Source organism: Truncatella angustata, assembly GCF_020726525.1.
Source record: "Truncatella angustata strain MPI-SDFR-AT-0073 chromosome Unknown BKA67scaffold_5, whole genome shotgun sequence".
NCBI lineage: Eukaryota > Fungi > Ascomycota > Sordariomycetes > Amphisphaeriales > Sporocadaceae > Truncatella > Truncatella angustata.
The window spans coordinates 1,273,603-1,294,367 of NW_025763385.1; the positions used below are offsets into that span (position 1 = coordinate 1,273,603).

Genomic DNA, 20,765 nt, shown 5'->3' on the forward strand with positions numbered 1-20,765 from the left:
TTAGAGATACCCGCAGTAAGAAACTGTCTGATATAAGTGAAGTCTCACAAATGTGGCATGATTCAAAAGGGTTGAAAGTTAATAGTTATGAATTGTATATCAACCTTACTGAGAATCACTTGTTCAAGACCGCACTCCAATCATGGTTTGCCATCCACTCCTCCAAGGTAGTCATCGGGCAATCGATTCCAGCCTAGAACGGTGAAGACATTAGTGTTATGCTGTTCTGGCACATATGTTGCTGCTACCAACAGTCTGGTTGACTCACCTTTCTAACGTCATCGGCAAACAAAAGTTCCATGCCACCATCATAGCCCGGGTTAGATGTATACGACCACATGTCAGCGACCTCTTCACCACAGGGCTTGTCCGGTGTTACATCGATCATTTGTTGTGGAGTGACCTGTTTGTAAGTGCCTGACATACCGGTTACTTTACTCCATAACCTCATGTACTCAGACCAAGTGCAGGTCGTGCCGCAAGCCATGTAATGGTTGCCAGCGGGCATCTGGGCCACGGCATAGACAAAGTTCCCTGTATCTGCGTTGACATCCAGATGAAAAGTCGGCTTATCGGGAGTGGTAGGAAAGCGAGTCTGGAAGCTCCCATCAGATTGCTGTGTTTATGGTGAGTCCAGATGAGTCAATACTGATATGCTTTTATCTGAAGACAAACCTTTGCGAGGTAAGAATCAGGCAAGATCCTGTAGCTGGTCATAAAGTATCCCGTCTGAATGCACGACATCTTCCTGGCCAAAGCCGGATATCTCTCCTTCACATAGTCAGGGAAGACATCCGCCTTCGCATCAAAATGATATAGCTGTTTGTACTCGCCGCCGCTACATTTGCGTGCATGACTCAACGTGGATACCAGGAACCCATTCTCGTCGAGTGTACGCACGGTGGTCGCGGCAGCATCAGCGATGTTCTTGCCGTGCCTATACTCCACATCATAGGCATATTTGCGACACGATATCCCAATCTCATGAGCCTCCTGTCTACAGTCTGGACGGAAGAAAGGCTCCCAATAATCAGTGACGCTGAAAATGACATTCGCTCCTTTGAAGGCAATCTCTAGGCTCTTCACGTCTTCGAGATCTGCAGTGATTAGTTCGATGCCAGGATATTCGCTTGCAAGCTTTTGCGCGGATGGCGAGGCAGTGTTACGCGTCAAGGCTCGCACCTTGAAACGATCATCCTGGGCAAAGCGACGGCCGACAGAACCGCCTTGGTTGCCCGTTGCACCCACGACACAGATGATTCTAGGCGCCATGCTGAAAAATAGAGAGATGAGTGTATATGAGACACAAATGTTTTGACAAAAGGAGGGGGCTCTGGATGACAAGTGGAGGTGGCATGGATCATGCTATACCCCACCTGACATCGAACAAGTCGCAGTAGCTAGCAACTGACGTGTACAAACGCAACGGAGATTACAGTAGGTTTTTACTTGACTCCACTAATATAAGATAGGAATACTTTCAAAAAATATTTACTCAAGTTATAGGTCCTTGAGATGGGAAGTAAGGAGGAAGCTAAGTTCGTAGTGTCATATGGGACAAGGTGAGAGATCACAGTCAAATGAGAAGTGTTCAAGTTGATGCGAATTCACAAGCTTTGGTACCAGTTTCTTGGCTGGTGCGTAGACTTAGGGATGATTTTAAACCGGTTCGATTTACATGATTTGAGTATACAAAGTAAGAGCATGGGGCAATGTTTGCACATAATGACAACAGACCTGAATCGTCGTGTCAACAGACTTACAGTCCTACTTTAGCTAGACGCGGTCTCTTATAGAATTCGAGGGCATGCGTTTCCTTAAATTAGATTATCCCTCCTACTTCAAACCCAAATCCTTGGCTAATTGACCCTTGGTCGTCGATGCGTAAAAGTCCTTGTTCTTCTTGAACGTCTCTACGGCGAGGTCTCTGTCGAGAGCAGCAAGACCTCTGTAGAGTGGCCGTACAAACTTCATGCGACCAACGCTACCTAGGAGTTCAACGATGCCGGGGAATTCTGACTTGTCACCTGCGCCCAATGCGATCCCATAATACGCCGACTTCAGCTCGATGTTCTTTGAAGAACTGATCCGATAAGTGCTACCAATAAGCTGCGACTTCTCTACAGAAATGGTGGGAGAGAAGCCTTGCACAGCCTGCAAGAAAACCAGAATCTGATTAGCCGTGAAGCCTTCAATGTCCTTAAGATCAGGCTTGAAATCCTACATGCTGTTAATACCTGGTTCATTATTTCATACAAAAGCGAATACTGACGTTCTGCTTCCATTTCTCTGCCAAAGCTAGGCAGCTGTCAACGTAAGATGTGTCGAACTCGGGCTTTGGTGGCAAGCCAGGGGTGTAAAATCGTTCCTCCCAAGGGATTTGGGCAATCTTTTCCTTGATTTCGACGCTTCCGTAAGAGTTGAAGAAGTCCAAGAAGGTTTGTTTAAACTCAAACGAGTCCAAACTCTTACGAGCCCATGTCTGGAAGTAGTGCGGAATGAATTTGTCAAAGTGCTCACGTCCAACCAACTTGTCCAGATACCACAGGAAGTGGAATCCCTTTTCGTAGGGGACCGTGCTGAAAGCGTCTTCGGGGTCAACACCCTTGTGGCTGATGATCAGCTTAGTGAATTCGTGGTCTGCTCCAAGCAGTTTGACGGTGTCCTCCAATGCCTTCCAACCAATAATGGCCGAGAAGTCGAATTGAGGAGCACCATGTAAAGCTGCGCCAATACGTCGCTCCAAGTAAGTTGTCCAGCCTTCGTTCAACCAGAAGTGCTCCCAGCTACAGCTCGTGACGAGATTGCCACTCCAACTGTGGCTCAACTCATGTGCAATAACATCCACGTTTTGTCGGTCACCACTGATAATAGAAGGAGTAGCAAATGTGAAGATGGGGTTCTCCATGCCTCCGTAGGCAAAACTTGGTGGAAGAACCAAAACGTTATACTCGCCCCATTGGTAATCAAAAATCAATTTCTGTGCAATGTCTAGGAACTTGTCCATGTCACCCTCAAGCTCCCATTGTGCCTCTTTGATTGCCTCGGGGCCTGTCGCGACGACCGAGTTCTTGCCAATACGGGCTGTCTCTAGGTCTCCCGAAGCCAATGCGAAGAGGTAAGAAGGAATGGGAACTTTCTGCTCGAACTTGAAAAGCTTCTCAGCCTCAACTGAAGCATCTGATGGTACAGGAACTCCACTTGCGACCACGGGAAGAGGAGAGGTGATGTTGAATGTAAAGGTAGACTTCACATCAGGTGTATCCTGGCAAGGGAGGACAGACCGAGCCAGAATAGCCTGGCATTGAGAATACACGTAGGGGTGCTTCTTGTTTCCCGTCTGAGCTGGGGAAAACCACTGCAGACCGGTGCACTCTGCGGTGGTCTGAACGGCAATTTCCAGCTTGACAAGCTCGCCCTTAGAAGCACCATTAGGCAGTGAGACGTAAAGAGGAGAGCCGTAGGGCTCCACCGTCTCCTTTAGTTTCCATTCCAAATCAGAGGAGTTGAGCTTCACGGAAGAGACGTGGAGATGGTTAGTGTCTAGAACAATCTCTTTGCTCTCTCTATCAGTAAGAGACTCGAGGTCAAGCTGGACCGAGCCTTCGAGACGTTGCTTCTCAAAGTTCACGCGAAAGTTGACCGTAGTGTGCTTGGTCAACCACTCGTTGTAATTGGATAGCGTGTTGGGATCGCGCGGAGCCATCTTTGTGGTGGTGCCGGAGCTGAAACGACGCCTCTGCTGCTGTTGACTTGCTGCTACCGACTGGAAGGAAGGGCTTCGAATCGTGATGTGAAGACTTCTAAAAGCAACACTGCCCCTCTTGAAAATGGTTTGGCCCCTCATTTGCTAATGGCAATACCAGGCAGTCTGACGACGCTGCAGTGCAATTGTTCGCCTTCCAGATTCGAGCAAAGACGCCCCGTTCAATGGGACCTCTTACCCAATTGCTGGTTTGGAGACCTGCGCTATCTGTCGCCCCGCCCTAAGAGTTCCGTGGCTGGCCGCGAAATGTTAAGCCACAGCAAAAGGGCACCAAACAACTTTTGAGGCGTTTCTACCCATGTCGTGGGGAAAGGAAAGACACCATCACGCATCATGAAGGCCACCAAACACCAATGCTTATGCGACTCATCTACGCCATACTTGCATGGTGTATGAACAACCGGCCAATGTATCACCAATCGGCCAGAATTGCCCCAGAGAAGGAGGTGAAAACTCCTGGTTCGTGCCATCAATCTTGGGGTCACTTTGTGTTAACACTGTCGAAGTCGCCATAACCCGGACCATGAGGGGGTCGGGTGTTTCGGGTTTGCAAACCCTGGGAAAGAAACGGTTCTCTGGTTTATCCCTTCAGCTATCTATAGATCCATGCCTTCTTCGTCAATTCGAGAACATCTCCGAACCCCGCTGAAACAGTTCAGCATACCATCGGCTCACCTTGCCTGCTCATTTGTGTGCCTGATACCCGTGCATGCGGTACTATTGTATCGAGTCTAGGCAAACGATCTTTTGCCCCGAGATCTCCTACTTATGCATAATGATGTCTGGTGTAGTAAATATACTATTTGTGTTCTCGACATCACTTCGCCTCTGCAGAAGCCAACATGAGTAGCTAACAGGAGCAACTAACAGAACCCGAAAATCTGGCATCGCAAGCTCATGCAGGAACGGAGGACAAGGTTCGGACGAAAAATCTCCTTTCATCCATATGGACCCCTGCGAAGAAACGCTTAATCAGTCACAATTTGAGCGATACCTTGGCAACTATTTGCAATCATGCATCAAAAGCATTTCAGTGACTATTGACAAATGATCACGAGAAAACAGCTCGCTTACCGCCAAATTCTAAATTTTTTGCATGTATGGTCGACATAATCACGCACGGCACCTGGTGACGTGAATACGTCTAGTCTTATGAAGCAATCACGAATGTGACCGCAAACCCACGTCTTACTTGAGGCACAGCAGTGATTTGACACCGACTGCAGTTAGATGGTGGCTCTGGAGGACCAATGTACCGTCTTCGGGAAGCGATATGTTCTTCTTGTCATATTCAGATATATTTCCATCTCAAATGATAACGGTCTTGCATGAGGCATGCGTCGAGTGCATGCTCCGGCTCGATAGTATGTATTTGCCCTTGTTAGTCCGCCATAATGCGGTGATTAATGGTCGGGGTTCCTAGACAAATTTTGTGATAGCTGACATTCAACTTCGAGATAGCTTCGTTGTATGTCTGGATCTAGGTACTAAAGCCGCAATGCAATAATGGCTGTGAAACCCCGGGCAGTTCAAAGGCTACGAAAGGAAGAAGGTACATGACAAAAGACCCGTGATGCTCAATACATAGTAACGATCATTGAGTCCTTGTCAAGGGGATTACTCAAGCTAAGAAGGTTTAGGCATAATACCCCGCATAATCACCTAAAGTATTGCTGCTAATGCAGTGCCCCAGGCTGCATTGAAAATTCCTGCATACTTGGGTGAATGCAGACTGCGAAGTGATATGCGCGGGGCTTTCAACGGTGAAGTCCATCTTCATTTTGATAACAAGGCCACTTTTTTCCCATGTACTTGTCATATCATCAAAGCGCTCAATGCAATCTTGACAGGATTACTAGACACATGCTGCAAAAGTCGTCCGCTTTCCGGGAACCAGACTCTGTGGTTATATGGTCTTCGTCAGTGCTGATATACGGACCGATCTGTTTCTTCTTACAGGGAGTTTGGAAATCACCAAATATCATTTGAGAATCAACACCGAAATTAGAACGATGTGGGACTCGCCATTACGAACTGTCAAGATACTGTCATCCACGATTTTAGTTCCAAAAGCTTGGCAAGCTTAAGCTTAGTTGTTTTAGACTCAATCAATGGATCTTGAAAGCCGGGGCTGGTCCTCGTGAGAAGTTTCGAGTTGATTGATGAGGGAAAAGCTTGAACAGGTTCAGTGGTCTTGGACAAAGGTCTTTAACATGCCTCGATATAGATTGTATGAGACATGTTAGGCCCACGTTTTGACGTTTTCAGTGCTGAACGTCACTGACTTTCATGGCACACCGCGTAGATTGGGAACCAGGCAGCCAGGATTGACCAGACTGGGATGCGGCCGGAACCGGACACCGGACACCTAGGAGGCATCGAGTATCTGTGGAACGTACATCTCTTGAGAGGTCACCAATGCGATGTAACCGATCAGTACAGATAGCAATGCATCCGGCGCATGACTGTTGTACATTCTACCAAGAATCTGCGAATGCAAGCAGGAGTTCTTGGACCCCCCCAAGTTGTAATGATGCGGAATATTGTGCCGCTTTGTCTCAGTCAGCACTGTCGCTCGGGACTAACCGACAAAATCCTCCGAGTTCAGATCTCGCACACCCACAGCGGTGAGCCTGCAACAAAACCAACTCGAAGTTGCCGTGGTTCGCAATCAGACATATTCTAGAACCTCTTTATGCCTATCTCTGACTTGGGGTGAGTAGTGTTGTCTTGCAATGAGTGAGGCTTTTTCTTTCACATTTGTCATAGAGTGCCAGTCCCTCCTCGTCATTTACACACCCCGGCTAAAGTGGCCGGAGAGAATGGAGTTGGCCAGGGGGCCATCAAACTTCGTAGGGTGCCATTCCGGTGGGACGCCTGGCATCATGACGAGAAACAAACAAGGTCGAGCTTCTGGTTTAAATTGCAAGCAGTTTGGTAACGTTGAGCTAGTGCTGCTGGGATCACGGCTCACTGCCCGATAGGCTACCATGGTAGGCATTGTTTTCTCCCTTTTGAGACCCTTGATTCACAACATGACTACCTCGCCTATAGTGCGGCTTGATAATTGGAAATTTTCAGGGACCCCAGAGATCGCGGCATTAGCAAGATCTATCCTAGCTCTAACGCTTGTCCCAGAATAGTGGGGACAGGTTGGCTCGTTTTGAGTCTACCAATGATCATATTCAAAAAAGAAAAAAGCCGATACATGTAGGCGTGTTGTGCCCAAAAAGTCACAACGTATCTGGTGGCATTGCGCGTAAGTGGACTCATATCTCAATCAAAATATTCGATATACTCAACAATCTTAATCAAGTCACGTTCTTTGTGCAGTCAGACGCGCTGACGGTCAATGCAGATTTCTAGTTGCAAGGGCAATGCAGGTGCGTAGCAGCAGCATTGGAGCACTTTGACTGACCCCGCATAAGCTTGAAATAATCATTGTTGCTCAAATCCACAATTGAGGGACAGCTTCCAGTCTCGTGACAGTCAACTGCCGGAATCTTTGAACATATCTGCATGCCCTACCAGTGGGTTGTTATGGCGAAGTGCTTTTGACCTAATGCAGAGGAGTAGATATCGCGTGTTTGGGCAAGGAATCTTGTCTCAGCTACTGTGGAAAAAAGTGGCTCGAGTATGACTTATCTCCATACTCTACAACGTGGTCCATTGATCAGACTATGCGAAAGGACCGGTGACCAGAACTGTCATTGGACAATTTTGGAGGTGTTGTTGATGGGTAGCGGTGTGACCGGTTTGATAGCCGCCAAACATTCTCACATCTGCGGAGCGTGATGGTAGCCTGTGGCATGGTACCTTCTATTATGATGCGATAGACCCAATATTTCCCATTACTGAAGATTTGCAAATTGAGGCCCAGGCCTTTCAGATAAGCCTCAAGACCACAAAATCCTGGCTTCTACGACGTACCTTTGCCATCTTGAAGGTGGACTGGAGGTATGTCGCAACAGAGATGCGTCACAGGGTATGACGCTGGTCTTACTGTAGTCAATGGATCTTAAAGAAGCAAATCGAGTACCAAGGCATCCAGGACAAGCGCAATTGTTCCTAACCTTTGTCAACTGGTAAGCATTTGAAAGATGCGGGTATACACGCGCTATCGTTAGCTGGAAAGCGAATATAGTGGCCTCTCGGCACACGGCAAGTATCTACTTGGCATTCTTTCATGTTGTAATCATCAAAGAGCTATGTTTGACTCGTCAGCAATTTGAAGGACGAGTATGTGTCAAGTCTGATAGCCCGTCCGTTTTGTCGCAAATTAACACGAGCGCATTGAAGCTATCCTAATGATTAGCCTAAGAGCTCTGACCTCTTCGGAAATTTACCTTCTGTGTTGCTATTATAGTGCTGTGGAGGGGTAAATCAACACCAAGTTCAGTGCCCCGAAACATAGCCAGTACTATGTAACAGCCGGCCTCCAGCAACAAGTCACATAAATCACACTCTTATCAGGGATCACCAAATAACCATGGTGTCTGTGAACCATCATCGCATAGCCTGCAACTGGGCAGATGCCTTGAAACTAGGGCCATGCGCGGCATTAGGATCGTCAACTCTCAACCAGACGGTGAGACACCACAATCAGGTGATGGTTTTCCCAGCGTTGACTTGCCTCCCGGTCACGACGAATCTGCCTTGCAGGAGCATTTGGGGCTTCATTTTTGACAGAAGACCACAATGAGTCGTGGCCACCGTAAAGGAGCATACGTGTGGTGTCACAAGAAGATATAATCCTCTCTACGAAAGTACGTCTCAAGCAGGTATGACATTATCAGCCGAAGAAATAATCAATGCCTTACACTAGGGACGGGACGAGACCAAACTGGTCATCCATTAAGTACATGTGGCATTCACTGCCTATGGCTAATTGTAATCGCGATTGCCACAATGGCTTCATTTTGTCTAGCAGTATGATGGATGGATGACATCTTTGAGGCGTCGAAAAACTACAACCATGGTCATATCGTTCATGCGACAACACAGAATGATACATAACTTATGCTGCTAGCGCTATGTCGTCCTCACCAGGCCATACTGAAAGAGAAAACCTCTGTGCACAGACATCATTCTGGACGCTCGCTTATTGACTTCACTAACTAGGCCCCATGACGGCTGCTGGGAAGCGATCAGTCTTGCTGTTCTCCTTCCAGAAATCCAGCCAGGGGTCAGTCTCGTGAAGCAAAATAGAAATCACGTTGTACGAGTCCCTTCATTTGGCTTGACTATCGTGAGCTGAGAATTTGAACTTAGCCGCATCGAGTTCTGCTCCCGAAACATTTGCGCCGACTGCAGGCATCAGGCTATGTATAGCGTCATGAGTGTTGGGCAAGAAAATGATCGACACAGTTGGCAGTAGGAGCTTTAAGTCTTGGAAGCGATTTTGCATATGCCGATCATTGCGCTCTATGTACCAGTTCTGCTACGATAGAGTTGCCGATTCCCTCTATAATGGCGTGACTAGATCCCACCTGACTGAAAGCTGTCAGTTGAACCTTATACATACATGATAACGATATCTATATTCCCGATTGAAGCTTGCTGGGATAATGGAAGATCTCGAATAAATTTTGTTTAATTATGACCTGACAACGGCGGCTCAACTCAAGTGATAAACTTTTGGAAATGCCTTGGTGACCTCGACTATTTGTCCTAGCCTCGCGCGTAAGGACTTCCACCGGTAGGCTAGAGTACCTGCATGAGACTAGAGCTCATCACTCTAGCTGTCCGAGCGCATAGGTCGCAGCCTGTGCTTTCCACAAGCATCACCAAGATTTCGCTGGCACCGGGAATCAAACTAACCAACCCGATGTGAAAAAAGCTTCTTCACTGACTCGATCAGGAGGCTCTTGCTTTGAAGATCTTCTCGAGATCATCAACGCACATAAGTAATATGCGGTAGCACGATTGAACCCCACTGAATAAGGAAAGTCTAGCTATCAAGGTCACGCACTTGAGCCTCATGTGCACCTGGCCAACCTCAGCCATGCGGCCCAAGTGCATGTCGTACTTTTTCTTCGTCTTTCCTTTCTCTTTCATCTGCCTGTCTATAAGGGGTCCGCGGTAGGTAGCTATGGCTCAAGCGTGATGCGCAAATTACAGTGCTCGGTCTCAACGGCCTTCTAATCGTCTCATCGATTTCGATCTTCATTATCATCTGTTATCTGAGTCGTTCGCGCAAGGCCATCAAGTTTCATGCCCAATTCCACTGACGGATGGCGAAACAAACCCGATCCGAGCTATTGCAAACTGCGTACGGGGGTATAACTGAAAACCCACCAAGATCAAGCCTCTTCCGGAGGCCGCAACAGCCCTCTTGAGTCTGGAAACTTGATCACTCGGTCACGTCTCAGAGGTTTCGCCCTCACCAAAGTACTGTGTAATGGCACAGCCCAACATCATCGTGCTTCCATTGTGGATTAGTCTAGCATGGAACTGGATCCTTGTCTCATGTCCCCCTGGCTAGGTGGGCTCGCCTGGGGTATAGCGTGGTAGTGTGGTCTGGTGGGGTCAGATTTTGAGGTGACAACCCTGTGCAGGCTCAAGCGGTTTCAGTATCCCTGTTCCCATGCAGCCGCAGGACCTCCCCATGTCACTCTATACCTGTTTTCGTAAGGTTCCTCCGACCCTGGCTGCTTTTTCTCTTGATACCACCGCTTACACCTGCGCCAGCCACGGACTGGTGTATTTTCGTTACTATCCCACCCTCGTGCCAAAGACGGTGCTACTTCGCACCAGTTTGTGGAAACATGCGGCTTCATGTCTCCTATGTATCAAGACGCCACCCCCGAGTAGATTTTCAACGTCCTCGCAGGTACCAGGGAACCTTCTTCCTTCTCCATGGGCTAAGGATACCAAACCACAGACGGTATACTTGACCCCAATAAGCCCAGGCATCCCGTCTGTTACTTTTTGCTTGATTCTTCTTCCCGGCTACCCTATATGACTATCACTATGATCGTTTGAGAGCTTCTCTTAAAGTGTTTGCATGTTCCTATCATATCAGCAGGGTCAAGTGGAATCTCGCCTTCGTCATTCCAGCTTGAGACGTCCGGCTCTACTAGTGCATGCATATACCAAGAAGTATCCTCGCTTGTTATACCATCCGATCTATCCTCGCGGTTTAAGTCCCTTCACCTATCTCCCTGTCGATAGTTTCATTGGCATTGACTTGGACCCATCCCCCTCTGTTTAATCTCGGGATCCCAGGCCCAATGGCCCATATAGTCAGTTGCATGCTTGATGCCGATGGAGCTCTTGAAGGCTATATAGCAAAGCAGCAGACCTCTACTGATTCTGTAAGTACTTACGAATATAGTTGCTCATATATATTCAAACCCATCGCTAATCTCGACATATGGTGTAGTTGACATCCATTACATCATCTAAAAGCTCACCTGAAGAGAGGAAGCCGTATCATTGGAGGATGCAGCACTCAGAGTCAAGAAAATATCAGCTGTTCCCCAGGGAGAAGCAGCTGCCTCCGGTGACCGCTGGCAAACAACTTGATCCCGAGCAAGCTTTCGCAGCAGCAATGGCTCAGTCTACCGACAAATCGGAGAAGACGGAGAAGTCAAGTCTACGGCTCAGGATCAAGGAACACAATCTCACACGCCGTAGAAAAGTCAGTGTGCCCGAGTTAGGCCCCATGACTACAGTACAGGAGGTTCCCATGGACTCTCGTGAGTTTAAAACCTAGATGTGAACTGGGCTGGTCAAATTAAACTAATATAACCAGCAACCATTCCAGGTCGTCCAGCATTACACGAACGATCTATCAGCTCGCCTGTCAATACTTGGCGTCGCCATAGACCATCCGAGTCCCTGTTTTGCTCTCGGGAGAGCACTAGAGAAAACGTCGAGACAAAGAGATTGAACTTCATAGACCCTCAAAAACCAACTGGTGTACCTACACAACCAATGTCTCCAAGAAGCCTAGCTCCCCTTGTCATACCACAACAAAACGGTGCTCTGCCACGTCTAGCTCATCAGACATCTCATACCAAGCTCCGCTCTGGCACTATCCCGCTCGACTCGAACACTCGACCCTCGAAGATCGACGAGTCTCCAAGGATCCGTACTCCATTTACCCCTTTCACGCCATATACGCCTGCTTCCGCATATATTACTACGCCCAAATCTGCGGTGACGGCGTCGACCTTACCCACGCCCATATCTGGCCCTCTGGAGAATCGGGAGTCTCCAAGGCCGTGGGAAAGGCCAAGCAACACCACACCAACGGGAACGCCCCCGCCGGGCAACTTGGATCCTATCACTACACCGAGAGCAGAGGCTGACGTACCGAGAAGTGCCACAGCCATGTCTCATAGAACAGATGCCGACCATCCCTTACGAGCACATGCAGTGATGTCTCATAGAAGAAACCAGTCTGATACTGGGAGCATTATGGAGCGCGGACGCCCTCGCAAGAGGTGTGATGGAACAGCTGTCGGTATTCCTATTCGTCGGACCCCGTCCAAGAGGAGTAAGAGCACCGAGCGTCGAGCATTTGAGACCTTACCACAAGGATGGAAACCCTATGAGGCAACAAAGATGATGGACAAAGAAGAGGTTTCTTATTTACAGAAGCAAGCTCTTGGCCAAGCGATGAGGTTCGAAGTTTTGAAAAAGGAGCAGGTCGAGGGTCTTTCCAAGGAGCTTCGTCATCTTGACGAACGAACAGAATATTTACGTCGAACGTACACTTCTCTGAGAGCAGGACGTCGCAACCTTCATTCCCGCATCTGTCAATATCTTCGTTCACCTCGCGTAGCCAAGTTTAGCTACGAGTCCATTCTAAAGCAAGAAGAAGCTCTAGCGGAGTTGGATGCCTCTATTGATGACTGGGTTGCCAAGCTTGAGCAGGCAGAGAATCGTCGAACCCGCGTCAGGCAAAAGCTTCTTGAGCATGTCGCTGCCGCCGCAACATTGACCATCCCTTCATCCGATGTCAATGGCGCCAGCGAGTCATTTCATCAAGTCTTGGGTGTTCTGGCATCCGCTGGCTCAGTGGAAGCAACGACGCCGCCACGAAGCCCTACAAAAGCAGAAACCCAGATATATGCCCACTCCCCATCACCGTCTCCCCAAAGAGTTGTAGCTCGTGTGCCATCTGTCATTCCTGAAGCGCCTGCAGAGGAGGCAGCCATTGGCCTGGGTCTAGATGACAAGGCTTCCGAGCAAGCAACACTTGCTCGAATGGAGAGTATCCGTATCTATGCCGATAGCGATGTCTACGCACTGCTCGCTGACGTTGAGACGGAATTCACTAAGCTCAGTGGAGTGGGGCGACAAAGCCCTGAGCCTTCGATGACCGAGGTTCAGGAAGACGAGCATAAGGATCTACACCGTGCACAAAGCCGTGAGATTTTGAATGGCACTACATGTCTAAAGACGGACAAAACATCGCCCCTGTCTCCTCCAGCCCCGACTCCTCCGATAAAAGACAGTTCAAGTGGCGAAGGCATCTTGTTGACTTCTGCTGTTTTTCAACCCAATGCTATACGAGCCCCTTAAATCTCCTTCGCATTATTTTTTTCTGCAACAGCATTTTATCTTTATGACCTTTCCGACCATTACGTTCCTTCCACGAAGTCATCGACTTTCCATGATTTACGGCCGGCCACTCACGATCCTTCGTTTGAAATGGGCTCCTCAGCTCAAATTTCATTCACAACAGCACTTCAATTTCATTTATTCTGTCGTCATGCGGACGACTCAAACGCGTTTTCTTATTGTACATCACCAAGCCTATTTGGCAATCATTCAAGGATTTCTGGATATATTCTTTAGGAATAAAATATCTTCTTTTCTCCTTTTATTTGTATTTTTCCTTTCTCTTTTTCTCTTGTGCGTCTACGAATAACGGCCGAGCAAAAGATACCCCAGTGTGACTCATATACCCTAGTGCGACTGGTATAGCTTAGCTATCAAACCATTGAGAGGATCAGAACAAATCTTTATTTCTTGTATTTTTTTTTACATAGGTGGGAGGTGGCGTTGTCATTGTATCAAGCAGATTGAATATTGGAATCCCGAGGACACCCAGAAAGCCCAGAAAGGCTCTTTTTGGCCAATGGTCAACCAACAGCTCGCTTCCTTAGATATCACAATCCTCTGTAATAGACTAAAGATTGTTTATTCTACCTGACATACTCCGCCACTCGTGAACGTTGAAAGACCACTCGCTATCACCACTCCACTACAACGAGCCCATTCTACAGGACGATGTACGGTTAGGCAAATCAAACAACTGGAGGTCAAAGCGAAACACCACTGAAGCTGAATATCGAAACTGCCTAGCGCCTGACCTCCAAAGTCTCTCGTGAGTAGGCTCTATCAAGCGTACAGATCCTTGAACACGCCCACTCACACTTGGCAAGAGGACTTATCTAGATCCAGAACATGCCAAGACGGCAGGTAGAAGGATCGCACCTCTTTTGATCACAAGACTTCCTTTTTACTTATTTTTATAGATAAGCTTATGTGAGGTCCGTAGATTAAGATAAACCCAGTTTTTACAATTACATGCATCAATTGGTCCTCTGACAAATCCTGCTCACAAATATGGCTTGACTACAAACATATCACAAACACAAATATGTTCTCGGCCGAAAGCCAGCACAATTCCATACTCCCACGGATGGTAGCCATACCACAATTGGAAAAGAAATTTCATGCAGCTATGTGCCGTAGCAGTGGTCCTGCTACATGCAGTCACCCCGGACTTATGCATCGTAAGATACCTGAGCGGTCTTTCGTATCTTGCTGATAGAACAATTACACTACCACCACCACCGCAGCCATTTAGAGGTATCAGACCCGACACCGAGATGCTCGGCGGCAACTACCTACTGTTTTGCTGTTGTTACACGAGCTGAAGCACAACCTGATACTGCAATGCTTCTTCCGTTCGCAGAGTATGCAGACGCTTGCTTGCAGCGGCACACGTTGCAGAAGCCCCTCTGGAAAATGTGCGTGGGGAGTAATTACTATATTTCGAGCCAATACACACACTGAAAACACAGATTGTCCTCTGCACCTGAAGCTGGAAAGGCACTCTCCGCGCGCTTTAGCCGTCGTGAACCGAGTGGTCCAACAAGGCACACATCTAACATGGCGGGTGCGTGCTATGACAGCTGGGCGGCACATGTCACAAGTATCTGTCGTTGTCCGACAGGAAGCTTGGGTGCAATCAGTCAATCTGCATATCCAGTGTTCCGTCGTCACATACGCAAAGGCAGATGCAGCGCACGGCAATGGTTGCATCGGGAGTATCCCCATTCTCTTGGAAGGAGTGTTTTTCTTCTTCTTGCCTTTTCATTTATTGGAGTAGCTATTTTGTATGAGGGGATATACTCTTTACCCCACACCAACCATATCCCTCCTGCGTGCTGGGGCTATGTGAAAGAAGCTTGAGCTGCACACCCACTCACAGGGGGTTGCAAAGACGAACCCCTCGACCGCAGAGGATCAAAGCGCAAGCATGCAGGACAAGGGTGGCCTTGTAGGATTCACCCTTGCGCATGGACCCGAGGCGAGGGGAACGGCAAAGCCCCCCTCCCCCCATCATCTCATCGTTGCAGATATAGTTAATCTCGCTTTTGCCTTTGTAACAAGGACGTGCTTGCAGTTTGGGATCGGACCATGCCCCGATGAGACGGAAACAATTCACCTGTGACGAAGGGGTGCACAAGGCGGGAGGATTTTGTTTCTAGAAGTCCGGACTGTCATGATAGGCTCACTGCGAGCTGATAATGCACAAGTCGCCAGGGGAAAATAACCAGGGGTACAGTGACATGTGCCGAGTTGATGACGTCTCATGGAAGAGGATTTCGGGCCATACTCCATGCGAGATGCGAATGAGGATCACAGTCACCTGCTATCACAGTACCGCATATCCGAATCTCACGAGATACAGATGGGCCAATAATAAACCAAGAAAGGTATCAGAAGTCAATTGTGCTAGGAAAAGCCCTCGCTCCTACAAAGGAAAAGAAAAAAGGTGCCACGGTTTCGCCCTCTACAGTAGCGTGTAAGAATGGCCGTTCTGACCGGAAAGTTCCGGATCGATACAGATCTGAATAAGTCTATTGAAGCTCGTTCGGGAGGATTGCTAGTGAATGCAAGTCATTCTTGCTACTAGACCGGGGTAAAGATTGTTCACATGACAAAATCTTCCAATATATTGACTTCGCCTGCACACCCTCACATTAAGTCCGGATCAGCTCAACATCGCGGCAGGAACAGAAAAAGTCTCATGTGCCCGGATTAAGAACTTTAGCCTGCAAGGTGATTGTCCAAATCCCGTCCATGCTGGCAGCAACTGACTCAGCTGTCTGGCCGCTGTGATCCTGAAGCAAGCGGATGTCCTGATCACGAGTTGTTGTAGGTCGTTGGATATCCATGATTTGCGCTTGCTGTACCGCAGCAGCAGGGAAGAATTCAGTCGATAACGGCGATGCTAACCACAGCAACAACCACACGACTTCATCTTGCGCCCTCTCGACGGCTAGATGCAGACCACTCTTGGAACCGTTGAGAGGATCCTGGTAGCGTAGAAGCTGGGTTGTGTTCATGGACGGCTCGTCACCGGCATCTTGACTCAAGTCTCGTAGGAGCTCTACAATCCCATTGACATCGCCTTCGCTGCACATGACATGATATGCGCGTGCCGGTCTTGCTTCGGGGTTACCCGCCAAGTAGGCTTCCTCTGTGATCTCAGGAAGAATATCAAGATCCTCTTGCAACCCACCTTCATTGTGATATCTTGTCGGAATGCGAGCTCCAGAGGCAGCGAAGAAATAGGGATTTGTGACTGACGGCCCTGCAGGATTTGTGGCAATCTGCGCCTGACAAGAAGGGCACTTCAACGACACGCCAACTTCAGATGCCTGGTCAAGGAGGCACTGCCAATGGAAGTGGCAGCCACAAGAGAGCTCGAGATCATCAGGGACCGACTGAACTTCGCCACCTCCTTCCTCGTCTTCGATCTCGAGGAGGAGCGGCTCATCGCAGACCTTGCAGGTTGCCATTTGTAGGAGCTGAAGGATTCCTTTAGAGTAAGGGCTGCTGACACGGGGAGTAAAGGTGCAGTCCAAGCCAAAATCTGCATCCACCATACGTAAGAGGAGGCTCAGAGATGATATTGACTTAGGAGAACAACACTTCTTCGCTATCCAAGCGAAACAAACGCATCATGGTGCTTGAATGACCGGATGCAGAGAAGATGACGAGCAATGCACAGGTTTACCAAAACTTACGGGAGGGTTTTTTTTTCTTCGGTATGAAGTGATTGATCAAATGCCCAAGAAATAGAGACAATGCGACACGGTTGATTTCCGTATTTCTTCTTTGTATAGCAGGATACGGAATGAAAGATGCTGTATGAAATTTTGCAGATCCGTGATTCAATGATACCCGCAAGTGGGGCTGACTTCAAACTTTTGTCTGACTTCAGGGCCGAACACCTCCGGAAAGCCCCACGACGATCACAGCTTTAACTTCCACTTCAGCTTCAACGAGCATCTTCCCATTCCATGATAATCCAGTTTTGTCGCAAGAACTTGACAACTGCTAATCAGATCGATAGAGCTCCATGTTTGCGCCATGAATCTTATGATACTACCTATGTTTGTCTCGTTATCGGATGATCTGTGTGTCAGGCGACACGCCTCTTGAGCACCGTTTATTGCTCTCTGCTAGGAAGGATGGCTGGATCCAGGCGTTTTTATATCTTCATGTCACTTCATGTCTCTTATACTTCGCATTCCCCCCTGGCCCACGAAACAAACTCCGCAATGTGCATTGGTCACGCGATCTGCACGCAACCAACCACAAAGCCAAGCCTCGCAGGTGGCTACTTAGCACTTAGTACTACTAAGGCAGTGAGTGGTGTCATGCTAAACTGAACCAGACAAGCGCTGGACGGCAGTTCAGAGCACTCGTTCGTTGTGTAAGAGAATATCAGAGGTGGTTTCGCTACGCAAGCACTTTGGTATCAAACAATCCGGTGAGTACTAACAAGATATGGCACAGATAGCATGGCGTGGGATGCTTAACTAAACAAGCCAGCTCCTCCTTTCATTGAATTGGCATAATATAGCAAAACCTCCCAATGCAGTAGATTGTTGTCAATTATCTCATCTTCTCAGGCACTACGCCAACTCTCCCCTTCATTGCCTGCCAGATACGGATCTGTAACTTCCCAAGAGCTCGATTTTAGGAGCTAAACGCAGTAGCTTATTACCGGACAAAATCTGCCAGTGTAGACCAGACTTCATGAGTGGTAGCTGGCCGATAATATCTGCATTCTCCACCTTTGCTATGTTGCGCAAGCCTGTGAAAAATAATTTAGATTGAAAAAACCCACAGGAAATGAAAAGGAGTCATTGAGCAGTGCAATAACACAACATCTCCTCTCGGTTCTCGGAATAGCATCTCGTGCTGGATCGACATGTACAACCCGCTTTTCAACCGTTCAAGTGGACTCTCGATGTGAAGATCAAAAGATCGGCTTTGTTCCGTTGACCGCTTCTAGCGTCGTTCGATGAAGAAGGCTGAGGCATCTTCTTCAGATCTTACTCGAGCTTAATGTATATCATGATAACGAATGGGGCTCGATGGAGCCCAGCTGATTGGGATCTCGTAGTTAGACCACCGACTAGAGTCCTTCCAGAAATCCAGATCCGGGCCGGCGCGCCAAAATTCTAACCGACTAAACTCAACGGGTGACTAGCCCCGGAGCCACTCCGTGCTTAGCTCATGGCTCCGCGGCACATGCAAACCATGATAGTATCGTTTTGGAGGGTTGGGCCAATTGCACGGCTAGAATGGTCCCAGAACTGTCACAACTATTGATAGTCCGTGGAGCCAAACGCCGTTGTCATCTGCTCCGTTTTCTCCGGACTCGTTTCTGATTCTCCAACGGCGTGGGCTTCGTTTGCAGTAGTGCCGAGGTTCTTCTACACTGTGTTACGAGATACAGTTAGTAGGTCCGTACCCAGTGCTTCATAGAAAAGCCCACTCGTACCCAACGGGTATAAGGCTAGGCATCCTGGCGTATGCCTAGTCGGAAAGTCCACAGTCCAAGGAGCAAAATATCCGACGGATTGTGGCCCACAGTGAGTTGGGATGAGGAAGACAGGACTGTTCAAAGCCACTAGAACATGCAAGCATCGAGTGAAACAAAACGTAAGTGGTGATGATGTTACGGAAATAGTGTTGGGAATCCAACTTTGTCTGCCTTGTGTAAAGTGTCAAAATGCCAGTGTATTAGTGTACACAAATAGACTAGTACAATTCGCAATACTTTGCAACCATGCGCCAGGCAGTGGTTTACAGATCCTCTTACGAGTATATTTCCCTCTTATTTTCCCTTAAACCCAGAACTCCTCTTTTCGATAAACCACCATGCAAAACCGACCGAGTAATCGAATGCGCTTTTCCTGTTGAGAATGCCGCTCATGTACGTACTGAACGAAAATGAAAAAGAGAACATCACGGGGTATCCTGAACACAAGTCTGGCTCTCGCGTTCCCTGTAGGCTCTTGAGTCGTCCACTCCAAGAAAGAAAGAAAGAAAGAAATAGAAATAGAAAGTAAAAAAATCGCCGCAAATTCCGATCCTCCGTCCTATCGAGGATATAATGCAATGAACTGTCCGTGGGGAATTTTACTAGTCCCGTTGACTGTTATTAAACGGTTGGCGGGCGCGAGCGAACCCAGCGCTGCACTGCTCGTAGACTCGGGTCTTCTACCGTCCAGCGGCCCATAGTCGCGTCCGAGTTTCGCAATTCTTGGTATATCGCCTCGTCGGTGATTTGTGTTAATTCCTTTGTAAGGCATATTAGACGAGGAAGAAATTCAAGGAGCCATCGAGAGGTGTTTCATGCCGTGGGCTTGATAAGAGAGAGAACTTTTGACTTACATTACGCAGTTGCTCATCACAAGCTCGCAACTGTCTTCGGTTCGACGAACTGGGCCGTCCGCCCTGGAGGACCTGCTCTCGATATTGTAGCCATCTCTGTGCTGCCGCCTGCCGCAGATAAATCTTCTGTCCCTCGTGTCGGCGCGTAAATGCGTCTAGTGTTACTCTAATGATTTCGGCCGTCAGCCATCAACTCCTGCGTGAGCACTACAGTATGGGCATTACATACTGCTTCAACTCGGCCTTAATTTGCTCATCTTCGCCACCAGAGGTCTCTGGGACCGATGTGTCGGCCGCGCAGTTCAGTATATGTTGTCCATCTAGCGCACATTGCCGCAATGCTGCCCACCCTTCTGTGTAATAGTCTTCGGTGTTTGGCGGTTCAGATGGCGCTGCTGCGATGTAGTATTGCAATGTACGAAAATCTGATAATATCTCTGCAACCCGTGCCGTGCGATAATCGTTCACTATAGCGGTCGTTAGGGTAAGGCTTCGTGGTATTGGTGTTGGTGTTGGTGTTGGTGAACGAGTAGATATGGGAGAAGAGTCGTCCATATTTCCCCAATCCGGTGGCCCAGATTACAGATCACTTGCAGGTTTCTCTTTTGACTTACATCCGTCCATGGTTTGGCAGGTATTAGTCTAAGTAGCGGGCGATGGGCTATTAGAATATTTAATTTTGCGTCACTGACTCGTGGTCCCGAAACGTTGGACTAGCCTAACAGTCTCGGTAGTAGGTTATTATGTGATCGGATCAGGGCCCAACTATCGAAGAGGACCGATTGAATCTGATCAGCGAATGAATTATCGAGGCTCTGGAGAGCGAAAAAGGCAAGGAGCGACAAGGCGGCTGGACTAGAAAAGCGCCTTTCTCAGAATGTAATGGTCGGGATGATTGTAGAGACGCCATGATGGGAGGCGAATCTGGTTGGCTTTTGTATGAACTAACTCCTGAACTACAACATCAACATCATGAACGAGGAATATACATGAAGTTCGTGATGTTGAGCTAATCAAGAAAGTATTGCTCATTGACACGCGAAGGTAGTAGCTC

General features: G+C 48.2%; 5 protein-coding genes across 5 annotated transcripts; 1 reads left to right on the top strand and 4 right to left on the bottom strand.

Moving 5' to 3' along the window:
• Positions 1 to 71: 71 nt before the first annotated feature.
• Positions 72 to 1,543, bottom strand: BKA67DRAFT_637196 (uncharacterized protein). Its single transcript, XM_046105687.1, has 3 exons — positions 676 to 1,543; positions 269 to 616; positions 72 to 193 (listed from the first exon to the last, which is right to left on the bottom strand). Exons 1-3 carry the CDS (start codon positions 1,270 to 1,272, stop codon positions 116 to 118), a joined length of 1,023 nt encoding a protein of 340 aa, XP_045957170.1. The 5' UTR covers positions 1,273 to 1,543; the 3' UTR covers positions 72 to 115.
• Positions 1,544 to 1,836: 293 nt separating this feature from the next.
• BKA67DRAFT_536603 (leukotriene A-4 hydrolase) lies at positions 1,837 to 3,706 on the bottom strand (the record flags this gene model as incomplete). Its single annotated transcript, XM_046100187.1, has 2 exons — positions 1,837 to 2,220; positions 2,273 to 3,706. 2 exons carry the CDS (start codon positions 3,704 to 3,706, stop codon positions 1,837 to 1,839), a joined length of 1,818 nt encoding a protein of 605 aa, XP_045957171.1.
• A 7,292-nt stretch (positions 3,707 to 10,998) lies between these two features.
• Positions 10,999 to 13,300, top strand: BKA67DRAFT_659555 (Up-regulated during septation-domain-containing protein; the record flags this gene model as incomplete). Its single annotated transcript, XM_046107457.1, has 3 exons — positions 10,999 to 11,082; positions 11,151 to 11,466; positions 11,523 to 13,300. 3 exons carry the CDS (start codon positions 10,999 to 11,001, stop codon positions 13,298 to 13,300), a joined length of 2,178 nt encoding a protein of 725 aa, XP_045957172.1.
• Positions 13,301 to 15,931: 2,631 nt separating this feature from the next.
• Positions 15,932 to 17,202, bottom strand: BKA67DRAFT_303638 (uncharacterized protein). The gene is made up of 2 exons (XM_046096092.1): positions 17,047 to 17,202; positions 15,932 to 16,892 (listed from the first exon to the last, which is right to left on the bottom strand). The coding sequence occupies exon 2, from the start codon at positions 16,816 to 16,818 to the stop codon at positions 16,042 to 16,044; it is 777 nt and encodes a 258-aa protein (XP_045957173.1). The 5' UTR covers positions 16,819 to 16,892; positions 17,047 to 17,202; the 3' UTR covers positions 15,932 to 16,041.
• Positions 17,203 to 19,478: 2,276 nt separating this feature from the next.
• On the bottom strand, positions 19,479 to 20,335 carry BKA67DRAFT_536606 (uncharacterized protein; the record flags this gene model as incomplete). The annotated part of the gene is made up of 4 exons (XM_046100188.1): positions 19,479 to 19,616; positions 19,712 to 19,877; positions 19,941 to 20,178; positions 20,326 to 20,335. The coding sequence occupies 4 exons, from the start codon at positions 20,333 to 20,335 to the stop codon at positions 19,479 to 19,481; spliced, it is 552 nt and encodes a 183-aa protein (XP_045957174.1).
• Positions 20,336 to 20,765: the final 430 nt, after the last annotated feature.